At 41.2% G+C, this 26,807-nt stretch overlaps 1 protein-coding gene across 4 annotated transcripts in view; it reads left to right on the forward strand.

The window, feature by feature from the left end:
• The window catches only part of KLF12 (Kruppel like factor 12), a 267,563-nt gene that overhangs the window by 197,108 nt on the left and 43,648 nt on the right, over positions 1-26,807 (forward strand). For 3 of the 4 annotated variants that reach the window (XM_042839345.1, XM_042839346.1, XM_042839344.1), the window contains one exon: positions 2,221-2,280. In XM_042839345.1, the coding sequence (XP_042695279.1) occupies positions 2,221-2,280 (60 nt within the window). Of the gene's footprint in view, positions 1-2,220; positions 2,281-7,302; positions 7,865-26,807 lie in introns of those variants that run through there. The other variant, XM_042839347.1, reaches the window with a different exon arrangement.

Raw genomic sequence — 26,807 nt, forward strand, 5'->3', positions numbered from 1 at the left:
AGTAAGAAACTGGGTGAGGTTCAACAAAAGCAAGTGTAGAGTCTTGCATCTGGGGAGGAATAATTGCATGCACTGGTACAGATTGGGGGATGAGGTGCTGGAGAGGAGCTCTGCGGAGAGGAACCTGGGTGTCCTGGTGGACGACAGGTTGGCCATGAGCCAGCAGTGTGCCCTTGTGGCCAAGAGGGCCAATGGCATCCTGGGGTGCATTAAAAAGAGCGTGGCCAGCAGGTCGAGGGAGGTGATCCTCCCCCTCTACTCTGCCCTGGTAAGGCCTCATCTGGAGTACTGTGTCCAGTTCTGGGCTCCCCAGTACAAAAAAGACAGGGATCTCTTGGAAAGAGTCCAGCGGAGGGCCACAAAGATGGTGAAGGGCCTGGAGCATCTCTCCTATGAAGAAAGGCTGAGTGAACTGGGTCTGTTCAGCCTTGAGAAAAGAAGACTGAGAGGGGACCTGATCCAGGTCTATAAATATCTAAGGTGTGGTGGCCACAGTGGTGAGGCCAGTCTCTTTTCAGTGGTGAGTGGAGACGGGACAAGGGGAAACAGACATAAGCTGCAGCATAGGAAGTTCTGCACAAATGTGTGTAAGAACAGCTTTACAGTGAGGTGACGGAGCACTGGAACAGGCTGCCCAGGGAGGTGGTGGAGTCTCCTTCTCTGGAGATGTTCAAGACCTGCCTGGATGCCTACCTGTGCGACCTGGTGTAGGGAACCCGCTTTGGCAGGGGGTTGGACTCGATGATCTCTGGAGGTCCCTTCCAACCCCTGCAATTCCGTGATTCCATGATTCTGTGATTCTGTGAATGTTATAGCTTCCAGTTTCCATTTCTCCTGTACATATTCATTTCAGTTGAAGGCTAATGGAGTGGGAGTGATATTGTCTGGTGATTCTGATTGTGAGCTGGTGCAGTTGTAAAGTAAAGTCTGTACCTGGTGATTTGATGGGACACATACCTCAGATATGCTTCTGAAGAATGCAGAAAGTCAGGTTGGAAAAAGAGTGGGAAAGGAATGTCACATTGTGATAGAGCTGATTTTGCTATGGAGATTCCTTGCATCATATTGTCACTTCAGTAGCAGATTTCTGTCATTATCAGAAATGAATCATTTAAGAAATTGCAAAATCAAACAGTGGAGAAGACAGATATTTACTGTACACTTCAAAATGTGGAAGCATGAGAGGTTTGAAGGATGCAGTGCAAAATCTTGGGGGAAAAGATTCTTTCTAAACATTGAGATGCCAGGTTAGGCCACAGGAAAGAGCATGAAACAAGAGAAGTCACTTTGAAAGTTTCCTTTTCGCTTTCAACAACTACCATGCCAACCTGGCCATTCTAAGTAATTGCTGTAAAGGATCCAAAATATTTGCAGTGCACATGCATTCAACTGCTAGTGTGCTAGAACATTTTTTATAGTTTAGGTTATTATTCTGATATTTTAGTTGGCTTCTTGGATGTTGGCCTCACGGTACATTTGAGATCTAAACTACAGAGGGAAGGACTGAAGGGGGTTATTCATGGACTTGGCTTTATGCTTTATCCCCTAATATTATGAAACTATTTCAGAAAGGCAGCTGCCTGATGCTTGTTTGGGCACATACAGTAGATCAGGGTTTGTAGTAAAAAAGGACTGTTCATGTCCAAATCACAGTGTAAGGGCTTACATAGCTATTATGTAGTATGTTTGTATTGTTCGATATTCCAGATAGTATTCTACCACATTATCTGTTTTCCTTGGAATCTCACTTTTAAATAAAGAGCGTTTATGGCTAGTTTTTTTCTATGATACCTTGGGAATAATGAAGCAGCAGATTTTTAGAGAGGACGCTTGTTCCAGCCTCTATTTCCTCTTCGTGCATTATCTGCCTGCTCTAAATTCTCATTAGTGTTTTCTTCTTGGTCACTTATTGTTTTTTAATGAGAAAACGTGTTTCACCATGATCTGGAATGACAACCAAATGACACCTGGGCCCTTAAGCCTTAACTCTGCTCCCATGCAAATTAATGGCAGAGCTCTTAATGACTTGCTTAGGTATGAGCTGGGAGCTCTACAGAGCATTTTTAGTTTAAGGAGGAGTTTTAAGTGGGAAAATCCTGAGTCCCTTCCATGGTGAGGCTCTTTGCTTACTTTGCAGTAAGTGTTCCCCAAGTTTGTCTAAGTTCCCTGCAATTGTTTGGGATAACTTAAAATTCCTAATTGTCTGTGTTCAATTTCCAGAGAGAGCATGTGGGGCTGTGCCAGGTCAGCTGCTAACCCTTTTCGTTTTTTCAACTCCAGGTATGAAGCATTTTATTGTGTATTATATAATGTTCTGTTGTATTGACAAAAGTCTAGTAGCAGTACTTTTCAACTTTATTTCCCTCTTTATGCCATGGCTGGGGAATATGTGGGGTTGGGCAAGGTCCAAAGTTGATCTTCAGTTTTGGTTTTTATTCTCTGGGGATGGGAGGATGGTGCTGTGCATTGTGGGAAACTGTAGGGGTATTTTTTTCCCTTATCCTAGCAAATAAATTAAAAAAACGGTAATAGCAGAAAAGAATCCTACCTCAAGTTTGATAACGCAGTTGAAAATGTCCAAAATAGCTTACTGAAGCTGAGTAATACCTTGCTTTATAGATGGTCATTGTGGATCTAGATAACTTAGGTTCTAATGGATCATTGTCAGTTACCACAAAGTAGCAGACAAGCAAAGCTGTAAAATGCAGGAGGAGATATTTGCAAACAACCCTTTGTTTGTTAGGGTTTATGTTGTTGGCTTGTTTGTTTGTTTGTTTTTGGGTTTTTTTGAGGATGCCAATAATCTAAAACTTTACTATGTGATATGTTCAGTAGATACCCTTGTGAAGAGTGCGGAGTTTACAGCCAAATCTAGTGGGAGGTTCCAGCAAGTCTGTAACACTTTTTAACACTACAGAATGTCTCGTGTTCACCTTACCTGCACAAATGTGGCATATATGGCAGAACAAGGATATGAATGCTGATAGGGTTATTGGTTCTGTTGGTTTCATCGCTCTAGCTTTAGTGAGTTCTAAAATAGTGTGCAATGAAATGTCCACTCTTAGTGTGTTTGCTTGTTTACTTGTCCTTCTCCCTTCCTTTGTTTTATGGGCCTCTGAAAAGATTTCTTTGGGGTTGCTTTATTGTGTGACAAGTGTAAACCCATCAACTCTTAATATAAGAGTATGGACCACCTATCTGTGGACTACCAAAGGAGAAACAACTTCATTCATTCACTGTAGGCAAATAAGTTGCTGCAGGAAAGTAATTCTTCACATTTACAAGTACATCTAATCTTCGTAAGAAAGTTAAGAAGATGGCATGTTTAAGAGCAATTATGCTTTCAAATTGCTAATGAGTAGTCAAATACAGAAATCGTTCCTCAAATCTACTCATGTCACTAATTTGCAGTTAATTCCATTACAACTTGTGTATTTACATTAAAAAAATGCAAGATCTTGTTACACAAACATTTTCAAAGTAGTAGCAGCAACTTCTTTTTGTCCAAGTCTGTTATGTTGTCAATAATTTGCTCAAACAGTTGTGAATTTACACATACCATAACAGAGGACATGAGATCCTAATAATAAGTCCCCTGAACAGCATGCCTAGTTATAAGTAGATGGAGATGGTGTGAAACATTTCCTATACCATCTCTGCCGCTGCACATTTGTTGGCTTGACTGGCACGAGATGAGACTGAAATTCAATATTTTCACGAGGCAAATAAAGCCATAAACTTGGAATAGAGATACAGGGACTTCTCTGTCTTTTTTAAATAATGGAGCAAATTGTTTAAGGTCACATCTGTCAAACCTCATTTAGACCATGTGGACTATCTGCAAAGTGATACGGGAAAAGCGAAGCCAATGAGATGAATATTTAAGTCAGTGTATCACTTGAAATTATGAAATCCTATGGCCCACTTAAAATTTCTTACATTGCTGGGAGTATTTCTTACAGCTGGTTTTGCTTCTTGGAGTATGGAGCTATTACCTTTTAGGAATAAGTAACTGCTTGTCAGAAATGAGCTCTGTTGCAACTAAAGACAGCTACCTGAGGATGTGTTTCATTTGAGTGAAATTTTATGCATCCTTAGCTCTGTTCTTTTTTCATTTCTTCCTATTTAATTACATTTTTTCACCAAATTTCAAAAAGGCTACTTTTTCCACAAAATAACACAATTATGGTATTTTAGTTATGAAAGTACTAAAATATTTGCAAGTACTTTCTTCATGGCAATAGGAGAGGGGAGTGCATCATCAAATCCTGAAATAACATTTTTGTAGGTTGATTTCCACTCTTTATTGTGCTCACCAAATCTGTTTTACTCAGAACTGATCTCTCCCACATTCAGCATCTGCTGACTTCCATGGATGGCTGCAGACTGAGGCTGTTGTTCCAGTTCAGAGATACCAACTGCTCTTTTCCTGTAATTTGCTGAGCATTTTGTCTGTACTTTCTCTCCTGATCTAGAAGTTGCCCGATCCACCATTTCACCATTCACAAAGTGATTCTACATGTGAATCTCAGATATTGGTATGCATAACATGCCTCTTCACCCGTGGTGTCTTGCAGACAGTTCTGATTTTAGTCCTTGCAATTCACCCCGTTCTACTTTTTAGCACCTCATTCCACAGATTTGGCCAGATGGAAGATGTTTGGCAGCTGGAGGACCCAGATGCCAAATTCTGGAATATAGCTTTCTTGCATTGGCACATGGATTTGTTGCTGGCGTCTTGGCTTGTACCTCAGCTAGCTTCTTGGCTAGCTGTCTAGCTGGCAGCTGCAGCACTGCCTCTGGGGCTATGTTAGGGTCAAGCTGCTATGGAGTTGGATGACTTTCCTGATCTGAATTACCCTGCTTTAGTTTCACCTTAGTTTGCTTTGAGTCTCCACTATTAAAAGACAAACGTTTGTACTGTTGTGTTTTATTGCTGCCATTTGTGAGACTAACTCAAAGTAGATCTCTTTTGTCACCAGTTTAAAAAGAAAATAAACATGGCAAAGTACACCGTTTCTCTTGTTGGGATTCCCATTCAGTCAGTAGCAATTTAAGATCCAGTTTGGTATTTGCAATTCATCTCCCACACCAAATATTAACTACAGAGCACAGAATAAATAAATGTTTAATAATAAACAATAACAATAACAATAATAACAATAACAATAATAAAATAAATGTTTGTGTCTAAACTTTGATTGCTTTCAGCCATGAATGAATCTTGCCTCTGTTGAACAGAAAAAAAAAATGGCGTATTTGGGAGACAATCTGGATCATTTTTAAGGAAAAAGAATATAGAATAATGCTGATAATAAATAGAATATAGCTGACAGAAGAAAATGCTTGCTCTTCTCTTTGCCTGATTTGGAATGTCCTCATTACATACTTCAGTTTTACCTTAGATGTTTTTGTTGTCATTTTGTTGTTGGCTTTTGTTTTGTTTTGTTTTGTTTTGTTTTAATGAGGTAATGAAAAATTAATGCATCTAGGATAGCCAAAGCATTTGAAGTAATTCCCTAATATATCACTATATCTTTTCCTCCACGCAGCTCAATGCATAAACATTGCTTTCAGTGGGAAAAACTTCAAAATCAGGAGGTCACTGAGATTCCAGATACAAGCAGTAAAGTACAGATGAGTCAGACTGAATATGAAATTTTCATTCCTTCTCCTTCTCTCAGCTGCACTGAGAACATGTTGAGCCACACTGGAGGCAGCGGTACCTTTGTTTCACACTGATAGAACTTGTTAATCCTATAGCAAAAAGCACTTGTGCCTAGCTTACATACCAACTTTCTCTTTGTTGTTTATAATTTCTGGAGAATGATTTGACCTTGGAAGTAAAGCACCAGAATTCCTCATTATAGTCATTACAGACTCACACCTCAAGAGTGACCAAAGAAAGAGCAGATCCTCTCTATCTGATTTAGTTGTATACTTATCTTTCGTGACTGTCTACAGAACTTAAATGCTTCCGTCAGAGTATAGCCTCACATTGGGTAAGTTGTTAGGGACTTCAGAGGGGACTGGCAGGAACTAAGAGCATCTTTTCCACTTACAGAAGATCCTTACAGCCTTTTTTTCTGGATGATAACAGAGCAGAGATAGTTCTTTTGAGAAACAAGCTGGTAGCAGCAACAGCAGTACATCCACCTTTTGCAGAAGTTTGTTAACAGCTTGTCAAATGAGGCCTGAATTTTAGATTCTCAGCTCAAGCATCACAGATACATTTTAATCATTAGGATCTTAAGCACAGGTCTTATCTCCTTTCTTACTGAGTATAGAGCACTGTATAGACAAGAGGACTGGATGGGATGGAAAGTGGGTAAGCAGAGCCTGAATCCTAGCTGAATATAGACAGGACTGTAGCTATGGGCGTAGTTCTCTGAAGCAGCATTAGAACAGAAACAGCCCTGAATAGTGAGACAGAGCTTCCACCATTTCCTGCTTGGAGCTGAATGGGAGTTCTTCACAAAATGCACGCAAAGTTCAGGATGTTGCCTTTGCCAGTAGGTGGAAAAGAGGCACCACCCAGAATAAGTGTATGCAAACTTTGGATAAGCACCCAGAGAAGCCCCAGTGTAACAGAGAAGGACTCTGTAAGTTCATCCTGTTTCCCAGACAGTGGGTAGGAATGCAGTCATAGATATAGGAATGGTTTTGGAACGCCTTCTTCACACATTTCACTTTTAAAACTATTTTCTTCTTTCAAATGAGCAGTCTCAGTTCTTAATATAGTAGAATGAAAGGTATTGTTCCTTTATCTGGAGGACTCCTTTTTCCTTGTTTACCTGTTTCTGTCCTTTATCAAAGAATGGAACTGGCTGTCCAAAACTTTTACATCTCAGCCACAATTTCTGCCCTATTAAAGAGATTCTTGTCATTTTGCATATCTAAATCATTTGGAAATAATATATAAGGTTGAGCAAATTCTCTTTAAAAAAATAACACACACAACAACAAAAAGAACAAAAAAAAACCAACAATGATATGGGGTAATAACTCCATATGCATTCTTGGCAAGTGGAAAAACAATGTATGCTAATCATTAAAAAAAAAGGAAATAGCTGCAAAGATAGTTTTCTCTGCCTTGCACTTCTAGTACAGTCTGTAATCCAACAATTCTTAAAAAAAAACATTTTAAAACATTTGTGCTGCCAAGACACTGCTGTAAAACATTGTAAAACAAGTAGAAGTATTACTCTTAAGGCCAAAGTGACTACAAGGGATAAAAAAGATGACAGAGCAGAAACAAAATTCCATGTTTTGTTTATCAACAACTTTTTTTTTTTTGCTTAGTGGCAGATGCTTGGAGAGAGAACCTGTTTACTTCTATGAAAGGCTTGTATACAGGTTTGCTGAATCCCAAGGCAAAAAGAAGGCACAGATTCCAACTTGCAAGCTATTCGATGTGTGATGAGCTTAACACATTTGTGGATTTGTATGTTGCATTTTGACGTGATTAAATGTTGTAAGTCTATTGATTTAATGCTGGGGATTAATGATGCTGAATGAAAGATCATCAAAGAATAAAACATGTTTATGTGCCTGATTAAAATACCTTAAATAAGAACCGGATAAATTCTTTTTGGGTAGGAATGAGATAGGAGCAGGACCATTCATGCATTCAGCATTGAAGGGAAGCTGAATTAACTTCTTTGGGCATAAAGAGAAGAATGAAGATGCGATAAGGATGTGCCGTACCTTTCTGAGTGTTTGACTTGTTATTTTTGGAACAGGGCATTAAAAAGGTTTCATTATCAGTTGCTTCAGATCTCTTTTATCGTGTCAATCCAAGCATGATGTTTAGCTGTGATTAACAGACAATCTTTTAACTTGAGGACTTGTTGGTGATGACATATTAATAAAGGACAAGACCCAAGGATATTCACTGCAACTATGGACGTGAGATAGAGTAAGGATGAGAACAGGAATGTGCTACTTTCAATGGGTGTAATACCTCTACATCTCTTTGCCTTAGCATGTTAACTCGCAACCGTCTCATAGTTATCTTTAAATATTCGTGGTGATACGTGGTTTTCATCTACTCTCTGCAAATGTGCTTAATGGTCTAGTTTCATGGCTCATATCTGGACTTGCAGTTAGGTGTATGACATTTTGTTTACTGAAATAATGGTAGATGAAGATGGAAAAGACCTGTGTGCTCATTAAATCCTGAAATCATAGTATTGACTCTTACGGCATTTTATTAATTAAAATGTCAGTTTCCACGATGCTTGCCAGAAGGTCAAGGAGAAAATGCATTTCTGCTATACGATCTGTGGAGAAGGATGCCTTAACAATCAAGTTAGCACGTGAAATACTTGATGCCCTGAGCTAGAGAAAAGTTCAAACAAAGACTAATACAGCTGAATAAATATCTGGCAGGGCCAGTTTGTGCACATGGTTTTTTCTCTGATGATGCTCTGGTCTGAATTAGCATATGTGAGATGAATTCAGCACTATGACAGTTATGTATTGTTCTAGAAGGGGTAGAATGATTATCCAGGGTTCAGGGCAGCAGATGGGGGGGGTTGACAATGTGAGATTTATTTTCTTCTCCACTTCCATTGCTTACTATGAGACCTGAAATCTCAGTTACAGAACAAAGTGTCTGAGCAGTAACTGAATTTGTGCAAACCCAAGAGAAGAGTAATGACTGTTCCTTAGAACTTCCTGCCTCTGTGCAGGTGCAGGAATCAAGAGCGCCTGAATAATTCATAATGTGCACATTAGTTCCGGCTTGCTCTCACTACTTAATTTTTTCTTCAGCTTACCTACCTAGTTGCTGATAGAACAGAAATAGAGGGAGCTGGTGAAACTGGAGAGGGAAAAGCTGCTGCGGAGTACGGGCCAAAGTTGCAGAAACAGCTCAGTGTTGTGGGTGTGTTTGGATGGTTGGTGCTTGTTGGGAGGCTGGAATATGCACTATTCATTATTCATGAAAGGTTTCCTTATGAACCAGCGAGCTCTAAGAATCCATTCCATCACTTTTGGAGAAGAGTTTCATTTAAGGAATAAAGTTTTTCCTACTTTTATTGTAACTGTTGCTAAGAGTTATTGTTGGGAGAAAAAATAATCTCTTAGAAGCCTGTTTAAAGCCTGTTGCACTGTTTGATAGAGAATGCATTTCTTATGTCAAAATGTGTCTGAACTTAGAGGTCTGGATAAATTTCACTCGAAATTTCAGGTGTCAGGATTGTTTCTGCTCGGAGTAAATGTGGTTTCCAAGGACTTGTATTAAGCTAGCAGTATCTGAATTTTCAGTGTGTAATCAGTAATCAATTTTTGTCAGTCAAGAGGCAAAACTTTGGAATTGTTTTTAAGAGTTAGCTTCTTTTTGGTTTCTTGGCTGTTTTTGTGTTTGGGAGTATGGAATGGGAGGCAAGTGGCGCATTCTCCTGCTGTGTGATGTTGCAGCTTATGCAAACCCTATCAGTTACAAGATATTGCTGAACACCATTTTTATGGGAGAGGAGAAACCCAGACACAAAGCTGTCAGCGATCTGTGACCCATCTGTGTGTCACTACACAGGACAGAGAGACAGGTTGTTTCTGCTGCCTATCTGAACCTCCATTTGAAATCTCTCCTTCAGAAGATGGAAAGATGTGACCTCCCCAGCAGAAGCAACAGCAAAGTGTTTTTCCACACGGACAGGTGCCTGTGTGGAGGGAGAACTACTCTTCATGTTTTTGCTATGCTGAATGTGGAAAGAGAAAGCAGAAAGACACAGCAAAAAAAAAAAAAAAAAAAAAAGAACAAAAAAAAAAAAAAAAGGTGTTTTTTTAGCTGCTTTTTTGTGTTGTGTTTTTTCTTTCTTTTCTCCGCACATATTCCTCCTCCTTCCATCCCCCCACCTTCTCCCAGCTCCTGCCTGCAGCAGCCAGGTCACGTTGCCATCATCTGTTTTTGTATTTCCCTCATCTGAGCAGCAGGAATACGAGCTGGCTCTCGTTTCTCGCTGATTCTGTCATTTCCGTTAGGCCCCAGCTTGGGCAGGTGCCAGGGCCAACAGGTGATCCTCAGAGCTGCAGAAGCAGCAGGAAGGAGCCCGCACGGAGGAGGCCGCTCACTGGAGGAGCTGTCTGGCCCCGCTCCATCTCGCTGTATAATTCACACCCCCTCTCTCGCCCCCCCTATACCCAGCAGAAAATCTGTGCGGAGCAGCTCAGCTGCTGCAGCCGTTGCAGGGAAAATGTTAATAAAGTGCGTTGGAAGAATAGCGGCTCTGCAAGGGCAGAGGTGAGCTAAGCTTTGAGGAGAGGCTGCGGCTGGACCTCCCTGCTGGGGAGTGCGGTGCTCGCAGGCTTTCTTATTTGTGTGGAGCCAGTTTGGAGTGAGCTACTAATTATATTGAGCTTTTTTTTCTAAAAGCAGCAGCTTGTGACGTCATGTGGAAATTATTTGGGCAGGGAAGGAGACTGTAGTTGGGAGGGGCCATCCCCAGGCGGAGAGCTATGGGTAGAGCTATGGGCAGAGCTCTGCCATCTCTGGGCTGGGGCCTTAAGGAGCCCTCTCTGATACATGGAAAAAGAAGCTTCCAGGAATCCTCAAGATAAGTCTCAGAGATTTTTAATTGTTTATTTATTGGAGGAAATTCCCAGAAGATTTTGGGAGATTCTTTTTAAAGAATAATAACAAAATTGTATTTGAGAGATGACGGTACCATAACAAAACCCACTGTAAAACATTATCTCCGAGGCTTAGGTTAACCCCTTGGCCTATCCCATCATGTGAGATAACATCCCTGGAAAGCTGAACTGCATGTTTGTATTTGTAAGGCAGGCTGATGTCTCAAGGTAGACGTTCGGTAGCCTGAATCCTCTGCAAAATAGATGATATCTCATATTCTTTCTGCTCTGTACACACAGAAGCAAAATTGCCTCTCCCACCTGTGGATTCAGTGTTAGTGGTTTGAAAGCTGAAGGTTGTGTATAGATGACGTATCATTTTCTGTCTGCACAGGAGCTGGGCTCTTTCAGCGCATCTCATCAACAGGGGAAGGCTGCTGGGAGAAACAACCTGGGAAGCCTTCATCACTCTGCCACTGAGGGTGAGGCATTGCTTTAGCTCTGCACAGCAGCAAGCCTTCACAGTGCCTTACTCTTCTGGCAGTACAGAAACCAGAAACACAGCCAGTAATGAGAGCAAGCTCAGGAGTGAAACATCAACATATTTAGTAATGCTTCCAGGACCTAGTCGTCTGCAGGCCTTTTAACAAAGCCAGGAATCTAGGATTTCATTCTATGAGGAGGGTGCATTGCTCTGCCCTTTGTCAGGCATCTGAAGTGAGAAGGGCCCTAGAAGGAATGCATTGTGTCCCAGGGGTAGTTTGTGAGTGTGGAAACCTGAAGGCGTTCCAAGACTGTGAATGCAGTGGTTTGTTCATGAATATACTTCTTACTTCCCCCAGACATGTTTCCTCCCTGCTAAAATGAGCATTGATGAATACCAGCATCTTAATTTTTTTGCCCTTCTCTCTGCTGCTTTTCTCAGTGCTGTGCCTTTCTGAAATCTCAGGAGTCTGATAGCAGGAACTGAGCTTTTCCATCAGAACATACTGATTTATTCTGTTCTCTGTATCTGATGAGATGTCCTATTCTTTTTGTTTGTAGTCGGTTGTGGACAAACCTGAATAGTCCCTGCAGCAGGCTCTGCCATCCCTCTTGCATCCCTTTGAATTAAGGGGCTAGTTAGAATACTTTTTTTATCAGACATTCACTCGCTGGCTTGTGACCTCTTCATACACCCCTGGGTGTGGAGTAGAAACTGATACAGCTGGGGCAGGCAGGGTCACTAGCTCAGAGCTTGCATTTGTCTCCATGTAGCCCAGTCCAGACATAGGTTCTCACAGAAATACTGTGGTCTGGAGAAAAGCATCCTTGGTGGCCCCTGGAAAAATCAAGTTTTCCAATGGATTTGGCAGGCAGCCTGGAGCAGATCCATCCCTTATGCCAGCCTTGTGGAGTGCCACCCCTCTCAGTTCTCCCTCCTTCTGCAGCTCATACCTTACTATTAATAATAATTTGGAGGCACCACAGAATGCTTTGTTCTGAGTGGTATGCAGCTTCTGGAAGAGCAGGGAGCTGTATGACAGTTGTTTATCTACTGGTAGATGTATTTGGAAATGAGCACTCTTGTTCTTCCTGCTCATTCTTTTTAATTCACCTTCCTCTGTTTTGCCTCCTCCCTGGGCTGTCCTCAGTGCACTCAGCAGACAAAGCACGCGGTAGTGCCTCCAGCAGAGGACAGGGAAGCGCTGTGAGGCTGCAGAAGTGTGGGAGCAACAGGCTTATGTAGCATCATATTCCTTCAGCTTCATCAGCTATACCAACAGGCTGTCCATACCAAAACAGTGAGTCTAAAAAGTTAAATGAAAAATTGGTAAGAAAAATACATCTGTGACAAGCTCTTGTGAGTGTGCAGAGTCCTCCTGTGTGATTTGTCAGTGCGCTATGTTGTATGCAGGGATGTAAGCTGCTCCTGTGTGTTTGGCATGGTGTGACTTGGCACAGAGTCACAGGCATTATCATGCCATCACTATGAAATCGATGAAAGGTTCAAAATATGGGGCTGCTGTTTGCTAAACTGAAAATCGTTCATGGTCATATTTACATTGGAATTGACAAGACTTTCAAGTAGATCTATTCTGGGACCGCAGAAACTAAGCAGCATAAGATACAGATATTTTATTATGGATTAGCATGCTTTTGGAAGAAAATGTGGACTAGGAAAGTTCACCAAACATTTTCTCATGGGGAGGGCACGAACACGAGGAGTAAGAATTGGCAATGTTCACTGAACCTGCTGTATTGCAGATGTGTTTGGTGGTGTTATTGATATCTGATCCCTCAGTAACTGGTGTTGTTCCTGTAACTCACCTGTTCCCACCAACTCTTCACATACTTTCACCTCCTGCAATTCCACTGTTTCACCAAATATTAGCTCACTGTGCACACAGTTTAACTACTTCATGAAGTACCAAGTGCTTTTTTGGGTGCCATAGAAATCATAATAATAATTTGCTAGGTGCACTGTGTCAGGTTTTTCCCGCATTGTTTGTTATACAAATGAAGGGTAACTGCTGAATGGTGGTAACTCAGGTGTTAGATAACCTATAATGCAGGAAGGGAAAAAGTCTAGTTTATTTATGGCTGCCCCCAGAAACACTGTCTTCCAGTGTACCCACACTTTTCTAGGATGGCACATTTTGCTCAGCTGCAGCATCACCAAGGGTCGGTAATCATCAGAGTTAAATTGCTTCCAACACAAAGGTAATGCAATGATCTCATTACACCAGTCATCATTTTCATTCTTAATCCCACATTGTTCAGCTTCTGCCTGCTTCCTCCATGACAACTGTGGCAGCAGACAGCTGCCACTGGTTCTTGAAAAGCACAAAAGGGCACGGCCAAGGAAATCGATTGACTGTGTTGGCTGTATTAGCGAGAGACCTCACTTGAACCAGAAGTAACCAGAGGGAGGCAAAAAGTAACTGAATTCTCCAGCAGACCTCTGAATATTAAAGGCATCCATAGTAGTTCACAGAAGGCATTCAGAGTCTGCTCATGTTCAGATCACATTCCCTTGGCTTCCTTGTTTTCACCGTGTGTGCTTGCAGCTGAGGCAGCAGACGGGAATTCTCTAGCTTTTGCACTTAACATTAGATATGTAATTGGGTGGAGAATTAATGTAAGCTTAAAATAATTTAGTTTCATAGTCATTATACTTGTTCGCTTTAAATTATTTAGCTTTGTGTCTCCAGTGTCTCCCCAAAGCCCTGCTATTACTGATCTCCTGGCTCTTTTTATTAGCTTGTATTTTTTCCTAAAAGCAAGGCCTCGTGTACAGTGTAATTATCCAGCAGCACTGATTAACTGCATAATTCTCTTTTCTGTAAAACTGCTGTGTAAATTACTTTTCATTTCACAGAAATGACTGGTATGGCCATTTCACAGAAGGTTTTTTGTTGCTAGTGGTGTTTGTTTATTTGTTTTTTTTTAAATTCCCCTTTCTAACCCCCTTCTTCATGGTAAGAGATCATTAAGTACTGTTGTGTATAATCTTGGTGCGAGCACTAAGCCATACAGTAATTTCAGTGGAAAAAATTAAAGTGGTTTCCATGGTATTGTCACTTCTACCATCAGAATAGATGAGTAGAAGTTACTAAGACATTGTACTCTCTTCAAGTGGGAATGTTTTTAGGGAAAATGGTCTTAACACCAAGGTGAAGGAAACTCATTCATTTCGGTCAGCTGAAGAAGTGTCTGCTTCTTCTCAACTTCCGAGATTGCCCATTACTGCTTCAGTCACCTTTGCAGTGTGCATGTTCTGTTGATGTTGGCTATTGTTCCCTTCTCAAGCCTAAACTCACATACCTTGGCAGTGGCTCTCTTCCAGCATCTTGCATTGAAATCAGGAAGGCTACTGTCATGGTTTTATGATTTCTGGTTATCGGTATTCAACATCATAACATCATGCAGTGCACTGGGAGTTAAACTGTCAATGCTCCAGTTCCGGGCACCTGTCCGTAAGAGAAGAAGAACTGCATTCCCCAGGGGGCTTTGCAGGCACAGAGGAGATACAACTCCTGGCAAGGTCACCTGATGTGCTCTTCTTCGTCAGGCTCTCCTCCCTGCTGCTCGACCTGACTGCGCATCTCACCTCAGTGTTATGGTGAGGCCTTTCCACCTTTCAGACATACTCTCTCTCATTATATTTGATTTTTTAGCTTTGATTCTAAGTATATTGTATTATAGTGTGTTATCTCGCATTCCGATACCATATTTAGTAAATTAGTTTTGTTTCTCCTCAGATCATTGCTGTTGTTTTTGATTATTTTGGGGTTCCCTGTTTCCCTTTTCCAGAGGTGCAGATTTTGCGAAATCCCTCCAGCCTGCTTGTCATGGAACTGGGCCGAACCAGCCTGTACACCCTTGACACAGAGACATCATCCTTCCAAGCTCTTAGCAATCTATTGCTGCTCCCTGCAGTTGCTTCATAGGAAAGATGATACTTGGAAAGATTGCATGTCCTTATGGAAGTATCAAATATTCATACATAAGAAATGGTACTATGTTCCTCTGTCTCTGGCTTGGATTAGGTCTGAGCAAATGATGGGCAAAGTAAGAAAAAGCAAAAAGCCCACCTTGTTGGACAGATGAGTAGTCAAGATGTTGCAAACAAGGTGGAAGGGGCTGTTGATCTGCCAGAGGAAAGAAAGACATTACAGAGGGACCTGTATAGACTGAATTAATGGGCCAAGGCAAACTGTACGAGTTTCAGTAGAGCCAAGTGTCAGGTCCTGCAGTTTGGTCACAACAACCCCAGGCAGCCCTACAGGCTTGGGGAAGAGTGGCAGGCAGCTTTCCAGCCTGATGGAAAAGGAACTTGGTGTACTGATGGACAGTCGGCTGAATATGAGCCAGCAAGTGTGCCCAGGTGGCCAAGGCCAATGGCATCCTGACTTGGTGTGGTGAACAGGACTAGGGAATTCAACCTGCCCCTGTACTCGGCACTGGTGAGGCCTCATCTCGAGTACCGTGTTCAGTTTTGGGCAAAGAAGGGCAACAAGGCTTGTGAAGGGCTTGGAGAATATGCCCTACAAGGAGTGACTGAAGGAACTGGGGCTGTTTAGTCTGGGGAAAAGGAGGCTGAGGGGAGACCTTAGTGCTCTCTTTCAGTATCTGAAGGGTGCTTACAGTGAGAGTGGGGCTCATCTTTTCCCACTGGTGACAGGTGACAGGGCAAGGGGAAATGGCCTCAAGTTGTGCCAGGGTAAGTTTAGGTTGGATATCAGGAAACACTTCTTTACAGAAAGGGTTGTGAAGCACTGGAATTGGCTCCCAGGGAAGTGGTTGAGTCACCATCCGTGGATGTGTTTAAAAACTGTTTGGATGCGGTGCTCAGGGACATGATTTAGTGGAGGGTTGTTAGAGTGAGGGCAGGATGGTTAGGCTGTGGTTGGACTTGATGATCTTTAAGGTCTTTTCCAACATGAGCAATTCTACGATTCTGTGAAACTGAACTTTTTCTTTCCTGTCCTTTGTTGCACATGACATAGTAGTAAGTACCTCCAGCTGTATGAGATATGGCATGGGGGCACTTAATAAAATTGGCATTTGGTTTCAAAAGTGTATGTTTCATGAATGTGTGTAGAAAGAAATGGTCAGTGTTGAGGCAGTGGAACAGGTTGCCCAGTGATGTGGTTGATGCCCCATCCCTGGAGACTTTTGAGGTGAGGCTGGATAAGACCCTGGGCAACCTGATCTAGCTATGTATGTGTGTGCTCATTATAGGGATTTGGACTAGCCGACCTTCAGAGGTCCCTTTCAACTCTAAGGATTCTATGATCTGTGTAAACCTAAAATCCTTCGTACCATGTCAATCCAAGCAGAGCTGGTAGCCTATCTAGTGTGTAATGAAAGAGCAGAGCAAGCTTGGTATTGTGTGGTTCTTTCTCTGGATTACCTACTTTTCCTCCACCCATCCATCTCCCTCTTCACATCTTAAAAGAATCAGTATTTTATGCAGTTTCAGATTCTGAGGCTGTTTGTGGGCCTTAGTGTTTAGTATTTATAGGTGATCCCACCCTTCATTATCCTCCCTCAAACCCATTTATTCTTTTGGCCTCGACAATGTGCAGAGGCAACGAGTTCCAAGTATGTGTTGCATGAGAAAAAAAGTTCTTCCCTCTGTTCAGTTTGTGCCACCAGTTCTTAGAAAAAAATATTGAATAGTCGTCTCTTTGCAATCTCTCCTCAGTTATCTCACAGATTTGGCGTGGTTGTGGGCCAGCTGTCAAAGATGTGGCTGAAAGAATTTTCACAGGGGGAGTTTTCACTCTGCACTTCTCCGTGAGACCAAACTAATCCTAGATCTGACAGCGTTTCAACCTGTTACTAAGAATAGGATAAATTAGAGAAACATGCTTTCCACTACTCGCACAGAGCTGTTCTATCACTTTGTGTGTTCAGAGCATCACTACAAATCATTTCTTGTGGCACATATAGTTGCCAAGCATGAAACTGCTGCAATGAGAGTTATTTAGCTGCTCTCACCATTTGCTTGTAGTGAGTCAGTAACTTGTCCAGCCCTTTATTTTTTAAGTATGATAAAATGATACGTGTTGCTGCTTGAGATAGAGGTATATCCCTGTAGAAGTAGTTTTTGCAGTGCCAGGAAGACCTGGGGTTACAGTACCAATTATTTCAATTAGTTCTAAATTTCTGTTTCTAGCCCGTGTCTCTGGAATTAATTTGTTATGTTTGTATATTGTTTTATGTCTTTGTTGGTTTAATCCCATGCACTTGTGCTTTCACACTATCTACCCTTCCTCTAGTGTTCTGTGTTGCAGTGAGATACAGCAGTGAGCAGATGGAATCAGACAAAGTATTTTTTTATAGTAGTAATTTTTAAAAGTTGTTCTACTGTGTCTAAAAATGCAAGTATGTATTTTGCAGGTTTTAATTTCAGTTCCTGAATTACAGACTTTAGCTGCTTGTGTTAAAAATGAGCCCAATGTTGTTATTTCTCTGTCCCTTCTAGTTTCAGTAACCTTAACAGCTAGAATTTTTGTTGGCACATAGTTTGGCAAGTAAGTGCTGACATAGTAAATGAATATTTAAGGGTAGTGATGCACTGGAACAGGTTGCCCAAGGAGGCTGTGGATGCCCCATCCCTGGAGGCATTCAAGGCCAGGCTGGATGTGGCTCTGGGCAGCCTGGTCTGGTGGTTGGCGACCCTGCACATAGCAGGGGGTTGCTAGATGATTTTTGAGGTCCTTTTTAACCCAGGCTGTTCTGTGATTCTATGGTTCTATGATTTTTTCTTTGATCTTTTTCATAACTGTTTTCCACCAGGCATTTGCAGTGCTGTTTTTAGGTGTTTAATTATCTCACTATATTTAGAACGCATTTTTCAGCCACTTTTGTCCAACTTTGAAGGGAGAGAAGTAACCACTTCAGTACATTCTTCTTTTTCCCCTAAATTCCACAGCACCTATGCTTTTGATAATGTTTTCTCCTGTTAGTTTATTGTCTCAACAGAGAGATCACTGTCTCCAAATGTACATAGGCCGTCAGCTGAGTGATTGTCAATACTGAGGACAGATTTTTGTAGGACATGAGACAATGTTATTGCTGAGTGAACTGTAAACCCTGTGTTTCCTCTCTCGTTTCAGTAGTGAGACTGTACTGTGGAAGAGATTTACATCAGTATATGTAATGAAGCGTTGCTCTGCATAGCAGTCTGCCACTTGTAATAGGCAGAAAAAAACACAAACATTGCTTTGCAGCAGGGATTTGCTTAATTGTAGCGGAGGGAAGGCTGTAAACCGTGCTAAGTCATAAAGGTCACAGCTTCTGTGAAAAGTTTCTCTATTAATAGTCTTCAAGTATTTTGTTTCTGCCAAGCTAGTGCTTAGAACCAAATTAGTCCCTCATTACAAGCCCGATGCGTTGAAGTCAAGGGTGTATCAGCATGACCTGTGTTGCCTTCAGACACCCTCCATGGCCCCTCACTCAGGCTGCATTTTGATAAATGTGTTGTGTGTGGCAAATGTGAGAAGACAAATGACTAAGCGATTTGTTGAGTTATCAAACAGCTTGTTAAAGAAATGAGTCTTTTTCTGTCCTTTTCCTTCTCAAATACATTTCCCCCATCACCACCTGGTTTATCAGCCATGTGGAAATAGTTGTGTTGATTTCTCAGTGTCAGCTTTTGTCCTCAGTGCCTTCAGTGTAACAGCAGAAGACATTACCATCAGTAAATATTCAATGTTTTTCTCAGTATGACTCCTTCTGCTAGTTAAGAAGGGATGTAGAGTTTTTTCTGCCTTTAATGGAGTGAGATGGACATCTCCATCCCGTTTTAAGAAACATATGTGTGAGATACATGAGGTGAATTATCCCAAGTAATGCCAATTATCCCCTCTATGTCTCTGTCCATTGGCCATCATAGCAAACTACTTAAGTGGGTTAGAACAGAGTGAAAGTTTTGAAGAGGACATAACAAATGTAGCAGAAATGTGAAGTAAAAATACCATTCTGGAGAAAAACATCCTCCTTGGAAAATTAGTTTGTGAGTTCTAATCTTAAATGCTATGAAACAGACGTTAAATAAAAGCCAGGAACATGGAGTTTGAAGGATCTGGAATCACATATATCTTTGTGTTCAGACTGTGACTCAAAATTTCTTACCTGCCGTAAATCATTTCTGTTACCTTAGATGTCGTACGCCTTGTCTTTTAAGGATCTCTTATTTTCCATTGTAGGTCATACCTCTTGTAAAAAACAATAATTAAAAAAAAAAACCACAGATAATTACTCTGACATGCTATTCCTTTGTCTGAAAAATGTTAATAATGTTGTCAACCAACCTCATTTGGATACTGAGAGAATCAATTCAAAAATCTAAACTCAGTTCAGTTATGTTGATTCTCATAGTGAATCATAGATGTGAATTATAGATAACCCTGATAATTGTGAAGAATGAGAGTAGGAAGTTTTTCCACTTTGTTTGCTCTCTTTTTGCTCCCTCTACTAACACCAAAATGAAATGTTCATGGCTATAGTCCTAACGGTGAGAGGGTGATTTCTAATGTTGTCATGAATTGTGGTAGGTCTTTGAAATACAGCCTTTAAAGTGGCCGTACTTCACGTGTGATTTCTGAGTTTTGTGTTAGACCCAAAACCAAAGACTTTTATCCCAGTGCTGCAAGTGCATTCAAGTAAGCTGCTCTTTCTACCTCAAGTGAACATCTTCAACTTCACTGAGGTCCCATGTGGATGTTGAGGCAGTACTGGTGTTATGTGGTGTTATGCCTGGATTGCTTCACTTGTGATGTGAAAACGATTTTCACCTACATATGCTCTTAAATTGCTTTTATTTTAAGCTTTCTTGCTTGGGTTCTTTACCAAGTGGGTGATATTGATTACTTTTCAAAAAGTAGCAGGTATGCCATAATTAAATAGGTGAATGGGCAGATCTAAAGGGCAGTCAGGCTGTGGATTTTGGTCTTTTCAGTGGACACCAGTGTTCATCCGACTGTTGGTAAGATACATGGAGATGTCAATATCACACGTTAGCTCCCTAACCTGTCTCTGTCTAGGGTTAGAGGAGTGCTAGCAGTGTATGGCTTGGGGTGGACAGAGAAAAAGCACAATACTGACTTAATTACAAAGCTGGCTCATTTCTGCTGTATAAAAAAAAAAAAAGCAACAAACCTACACTGTGAAAAATGTTATGTAATGACCATGTAGTTAGTAATGGTAATCAAGCAGAGTTTAGGAAAAGACCTACTCTTTATTCAGACACAATAAAGTTATCTGATCTTGCTGTAGGGCAAGTCAGAGATGAATTCAGAAGTTAAAACTTATTTTCTTCAGTGTTTTTCTATTTCTTAGAGTACTTCGTGTTGGTATGTTACTCTTAAATTCTTGTCTCTTGGAAAATACTCCTCATAGAAGAGCATATTCAATGACTGCAAGCAGAGGAAGATGAAAATATTAGTTTTCTGTTTTTTTATAGCCTTCCTAAGTCCAGAAAATGATGTGTTATGTATTACAGCAAGGTCCATCCTCCTTTCTTTAGAAACCTTAGTTTTACCAGCCTTACAATTTCTGGGGTCTGAAAATAGCATCTAGCAGGCAGAACTGTCTCTCCTCTCCTCTCCTCTCCTCTCCTCTCCTCTCCTCTCCTCTCCTCTCCTCTCCTCTCCTCTCCTCTCCTCTCCTCTCTTCTCCTGCCCTTCTCCTGCCCTCACATCCCCTCCCCTCCTTTCCCCTTCTCCTTCCCTTTCCTTTCCTTCCTTTCCCTTCTCTTTTCTGTCCCTACATTTCCTTACCAGTAGAACAAAATATCACATGTATGCAGGAATTCCCAGAATGCTGACAATAAATATGAACTCAGAAGTGCGATAGCTTGGTTTTGAAAGCATGTATGTGGAAAACTGCACAGAGGGGACTGATAAAGATGTACTGGAATAGTTCACCTGAATGAAATTGCTTAAGTGCTTGAGGGTTCCCAGAATCAGATTCTAATTGTGACAGATGACAGATGTTAAGGAATTAAGTAAGCACGGACTTCTAGAAATCTGTTTAAGATATTTCTGTTTCCATTTGATTCACATGGATGACAGAGAAGTGATTATGTCCAAGAGCGCGTGGAGCTGGAGGAGGTACAGATCTCAACCAAATGCCCATTACAAGGAATGACGTTCAGCATAGAATACCAAGAATGGTATTTGATTGGCAAAATTAAATGCCAGTATTGGGGGAAGGAAAAATGAGGTCAAATGAGGAGTTCTAGCTTCGATGATAGCTTTCTTTATGTGTTAGTTTTTGAAACACTTAAAGTGGCCTTGGCTTATCTGATAAAGTCTACCAATGTAGTGTTAGTATACTATGCCCAAAGAGAGAGATTTGTAAAATCATTTGGTGCTTTAAAGTCATATTCTTTAGGTAGACTTTTTTCCTTGTTCCAAGTCATTATGAAATGGCACCTTTTTGTTCTGTTTCTTTTTCTGTGTTTCTTTATTTTTCTCTGTCCTTTGCTCCCTCCCTTTTTACTTGAGGGCTGTCATTAAAGAAAAGAAGCACTTTTTTTTCTTCCTAACACTCCTCCAGGTGACTGATAAAGAAAGGAGGAGGGGAAAAAGTCTTCCTTTCTTTTCTCCCCCACTTCAGGCCTCAATTATTCTGTATGCTTTGAAGAACCATGTAGCTTAACTGCAGGAATGGCCTGATTTCTTTCATAAAAATGCCTTGCAGTGATCTTCCCCAAGCTGCTTGGAGCACTGAAGTCTTTATTTTGAGGGAAGAGAAGGAAGTATAGAATTATTTGGAGAGTTAAGGAACAAAGACCTTAGGAACAGAGACTAAGGAAGGAGAAAACTTAAGAATTAAAGGAGGCTACTGCCATCTAGAGCTGAGACTTCATGTTGGTTATGTTTTCAAGAGTAGCGTTCAATTATTGCATTTGTCTAACAAATGTAGAGAAAAACCTGTCAGAGCAATAGAAGTGCTTTCTTTGCCTTTCAGTGAGAATAATTGGAGCTTAAAAACATATTTTGAACCTTACTGTGTGCTTTTTAGTGTACAGATAGTCCAGGTATATTAATTCTGATTCAGATTTTCTAATTGCATGTAAAAATTTAGAAATGCCATGGAAGGCCTGTGACCAAGAGAATGATAACTTGCAAATAAGTAAACGTGAACAGGAGTGGCAACAACAAAAACTTGCAGCCAAGCTGGATGCTGATCACTAAGACTGAAAGCATTTCCTTCAGTACTTCAGTCAATAAAGATACACTTTCTATTTGTATTTATGATACTTCTAGGACTTGCTGTAATATTAAACACCAGCATGTAGGCTTTACTTTCTTTTAAAGTCTGTAAATGTTATCATAGCGTTGTTAAATCCCAGATTTCACCTGGTGGTCAAATTGCCTGAAGATTAATCTGAAGAAATGTGTGTTTAAAAGCAAACCAAGCTGGTTAGAAGCTAGGACTTCCCTCCGTAGAGAAAGAGAGAAAGAAAGTTGCTCAGTTTTCCTGAGTTCAAACCTTGGAGAAACAATAAACAGCTAATTGAGTAACATGTCCTGTCCTTTCTGACCAACTTAAAATGTGACCTGAATTTTAAACCCTTCTCTACTGAGGGCTATATTCCTGCAAACACTGAAATCAAATTGAATTAATATATATATATATATATGCAAAGATACTTAGACTTGTGGTCTCTGTTAGGAGTCATTAACTGACAGCCATCCACATGTTTGGCTTTGCTTGAGTCAAAAAGTCTGCCCAGTTGTTTTGTTTTTTTTTTGCAAGGTGATTTCATTCTACTTTGCAAGTGTTTATAGGGTGTTCTGGGAATATATGCGTGTTCTGAGAGTATATGCAGAGGGCCTGTTCCTTCTGTGGTGCTGCGGGATTTGGTCATCTTCTTTGTCTTCTTCCTCAGATGTTCCTACAGCTCCAGCCCCTCAGCCCATGTGTAACACAGCACTGGGAAGTTAGAATGCACACCAGGTGGTAGCATACTGGATGGAACTGGGAGAAGGGCAGCAGGTAAAGAAGATACAGTGCAGAGTTGTTTGGAGTAAGGTTTATGAAGCACAGGAACTGTTTGTTTGCTTATTACAGTCTTTTCCCTTCTAATTACAATTAGAAATCAAAATGGATTACCTTAATCTGGAGAACCTGGAGGTTTATTGCACCTTACAGCAGGGCAGCAGCAGGCACTTTCTGTCCTATAACACATGCAGTGCCCTCACTCTCCTTGTCCCCATTGCTGCTCCCTCTGGCTGCCCAATTTCACAGCCCCAAGAGAAGAGTTGGCCGTGAGTCTTTCAGGGATGAGATTCTCTTGTGCAGAAGGCTGCTCCCCTCAGTCCCAACATGGCAGCATGCCACCTGAGATACGAGATGTGGCATTTGATACCTATAGGATAACAGACTCTTCCCATCTCAATGATCTATGAACGTCCCATTCCTAACATAGTTTGCGGAGTGGTGGGATGGCCTCATTCCTCTCAGTGGGTCACACCATCTCAGTTCACGGGTGCTGGATGTGGCAAGGGAAGGAGGACAGCCCTGAGCTGGAGCAGAGAAGGGCTGTGTTCAGCTCCCAGGTGGCACCAAAGGGCATTGAGCAATCAGGCTGCAGCTCAAGTTGTGCTGTGTTGTTTGGTGCTGTATACTGTTAGGATAGGTACCTTTCATCACTGCAACATCGTACTGTCTTTACCTCCCTGGTGCGCTGCACTTCCAGAGCTTTGAGGTGCGCCTGCTTCTAATTAGCAAAAACAGTTCGAGTTAATTTACATATTTCTTTTCTCCATATAAAAGTCAGTGTTTTAATTGGCCATTTCATGTCATTTGCTACTCTTAATTCTCAACTATTCCAATTTTTGTCTTCTAGTGAATTAAATATGTAAAAATGCTTTGTGTTCAGGAACTGCCGTTTAGCTACATATATATTGACATTTGTGTCTACACATGCAGCGCTACCTAATTTAAAATCAAAAAGTGCTCTTCCTTTTCTTGGGCTCTGTCTATGTTTCTCTGACCTCAGAAAAGAAAGGAATCTGATTCTGTTTTTGTGGAAGTTCAGATTAGGATCAAACATTTCAAGTCCTTTGATAAATCTGCTCAGCCACTTTTTAAAAATAAGGCTGTCTAAAAGTGCTTTATATATATATATCTTTTCCTCAGTTCTTTGAATTTTCCTGTTCTGAGTCTTGAAAATAACTGCACACTCTTTAGTAGTTCTGTCTTTATCAGTTTTTCCCCAGTATGCTTTTGTCTTGTTATTGCAGCCTAGACAGAAACATTAAGGAGAATTTAAATTCACAAAGTACTTGAACTCTTTTTACATTCATCTCTTTTGAACTTCTTCATCTCTGTGTTTAATTCTCAGGGCTAAAATGAAACCCTGGCACTGTATCTTTCTTTCTACCTTGCTCTATTTTCCACAGTTCTGAAAGGAGAATGAGACTTAAGACAGCTTACTCATAGTATTATGCTTTGTAGTTGCTGCAATTAAGAAGAAAACTTTCTGAGGATCTGGGTTTTGCGGGTTAGTTTTATGGATTCTTCTGGATTAAAATTCTTTGCTTATTGGTCTAACATGATTACCTCCTCCAATCTCTTTTTTCTCTCTCATATGCTAATAGAGTTTTAAACAAGCACAGTGGTTCTGTTTATTTTTGTATTTGGGCACAGGCATCTCAGAATTTATAAGCAGTTTGCTTGTATTCTCTGACAGATTTATAGAATTAACCATTTATTCATTAATAAATGCATTGCATTCTTTAAGTATGACTTTAAAAGGAAGAAAACATAGCGGAAGAATATTCTGCACAAGAGATTGCGCTTTGTTTTTAGATTTCTGGATGCTTTCTTCATTCTTTATGGTGGCGGATTTACCAGCCCTCACATACAATGTTTTTTTGTGTATGATATCCATATAGTGTAATGTCGTTATGTTACACCATTGCCATGCTTCTTGGCTGAGAGAATACTGTTATTTCAGGGAACTGTGCTGCGTTCAGTACATTTACAGATCCGAACAAGACCTGAGAAGAGTAACAAACTTAGATTGCTGGAGGGGATAGCTAGGAGGACAGAATAAAAGAGTTGAATATGTGCTGCTTGGCTAAATAGCAATCAGGAGAGTGTAGCATCATGTCTCAGAAACGCAGAGGTGAGAAGATGGAACAAGAAGGAGTCATTAAAGACTACAGGAATATACTAGGTAAAAGTGGCAGTAGCAGATGAATTTCATCTACTTCAGTTTAAAAACTTTCTGCCAGCAGTTTTAGTTTTGCATCACAACATGTGGTGGGGAAAAAAAAAAAAAGAAAAAAAAACGCCTTTCTGATATCTAAATGAATTAGAAAAATAATTTTGAAAGGGTACTTCATGGATATTCTGTTTTTTGAGTGATAAGTTTTGGAGATCTCCTAATCCAAATGCAATGAGTTGTCTTTTCCTGTTTTGGATTATTTGTACTACATCCTCCTTTCTCCTGTCGTCATATCCTATGGGACCTTTGTAACTGACAAAGTCTACTTACAGTTGCCTCCAGGAAAGAAGATGAGGTGTCAGGTGGAGTGTATTCAAAATTCTGCTACGTTGCAATTTCTCCTGTCTGTGAAGGCCAAAAAAGTGTGACCTGTACTGTGCTAATGCCTCCTTGTCCTCCTGTTAATCTGTATTTCTATATCAGTTGTCACACTGATAATCTGCACAGTGTTATTTGGAGGCCTAAACCTATTCAGAACTGCAAAGGAAGTAGGGAGAGTGAGGTGAAATTACATCTCATTGCAAATCAGTAGCAACTACCTAGCTGTGATCCAGAATTAGCCCCTGAGATAGTGATCTGTTAGTAGAGCTATCCTCATTCAAGAAGTTGGTTCTTCTGCATTTCGTGACTTGAGCCATTAGAAATTTTCTTCTCTTAAAAAGTTTTAAAAGTTCTCTTCAGATATTACTGAACAGCTCTTCACCAAGATCCACCAATCTTTATTCACCTTAATCACTTTATTCACTTTAATCACCAGTCTTTATTGATGACCTCGATGAGGGCATCGAGTGCACCCTCAGTAAATTCGCAGATGACACCAAATTGGCTGGAAGTGTGGATCTGCCTGGGGGTAGCGAGGCCCTACAGTGGGATCTGGACAGGCTGGAGAGCTGGGCTGAAGCCAATAGGATGAGTTTCAACAAGGCCAAATGCCGGGTCCTGCACTTCGGCCACAACAACCCCAGGCGACGCTACAGGCTTGGGGCGGTGTGGCTGGAGGACTGCATAGAGGAAATGGACATGGGGGTATTGATTGATGCTCAGCTGAACATGAGCCGACAGTGTGCCCAGGTGGCCAAGAAGGCCAATGGCATCCTGGCTTGCATCAGAAACAGTGTTGCAAGCAGGAGCAGAGAGGTGGTTGTTCCCCTGTATTCAGCACTGGTGAGGCCGCACCTCGAGTACTGCGTTCAGTTTTGGGCCCCTCGCTGCAAGAAAGATATTGAGGCCCTGGAACGTGTTCAAAGGAGGGCAACAAAGCTGGTGAGGGGTCTGGAACACAGGCCATATGAGGAGAGGCTGAAGGAGCTGGGAATGTTCAGCCTGGAGAAGAGGAGGCTCAGGGGAGACCTCATTGCTCTCTATAACTTCCTGAAGGGAGGTTGTAGTGAGCTGGGGGTCGGCCTCTTCTCTTGTGTCATTAGTGATAGGACCAGGGGGAATGGCTTCAAGCTACGGCAGGGGAGATTCAGGCTGGACATGAGGAAGTATT

Source organism: Centrocercus urophasianus, unplaced genomic scaffold, assembly GCF_019232065.1.
Source record: "Centrocercus urophasianus isolate 14NV4802_14NV808 unplaced genomic scaffold, USGS_Curo_1.0 seq_9, whole genome shotgun sequence".
Classification (NCBI taxonomy): domain Eukaryota; kingdom Metazoa; phylum Chordata; class Aves; order Galliformes; family Phasianidae; genus Centrocercus; species Centrocercus urophasianus.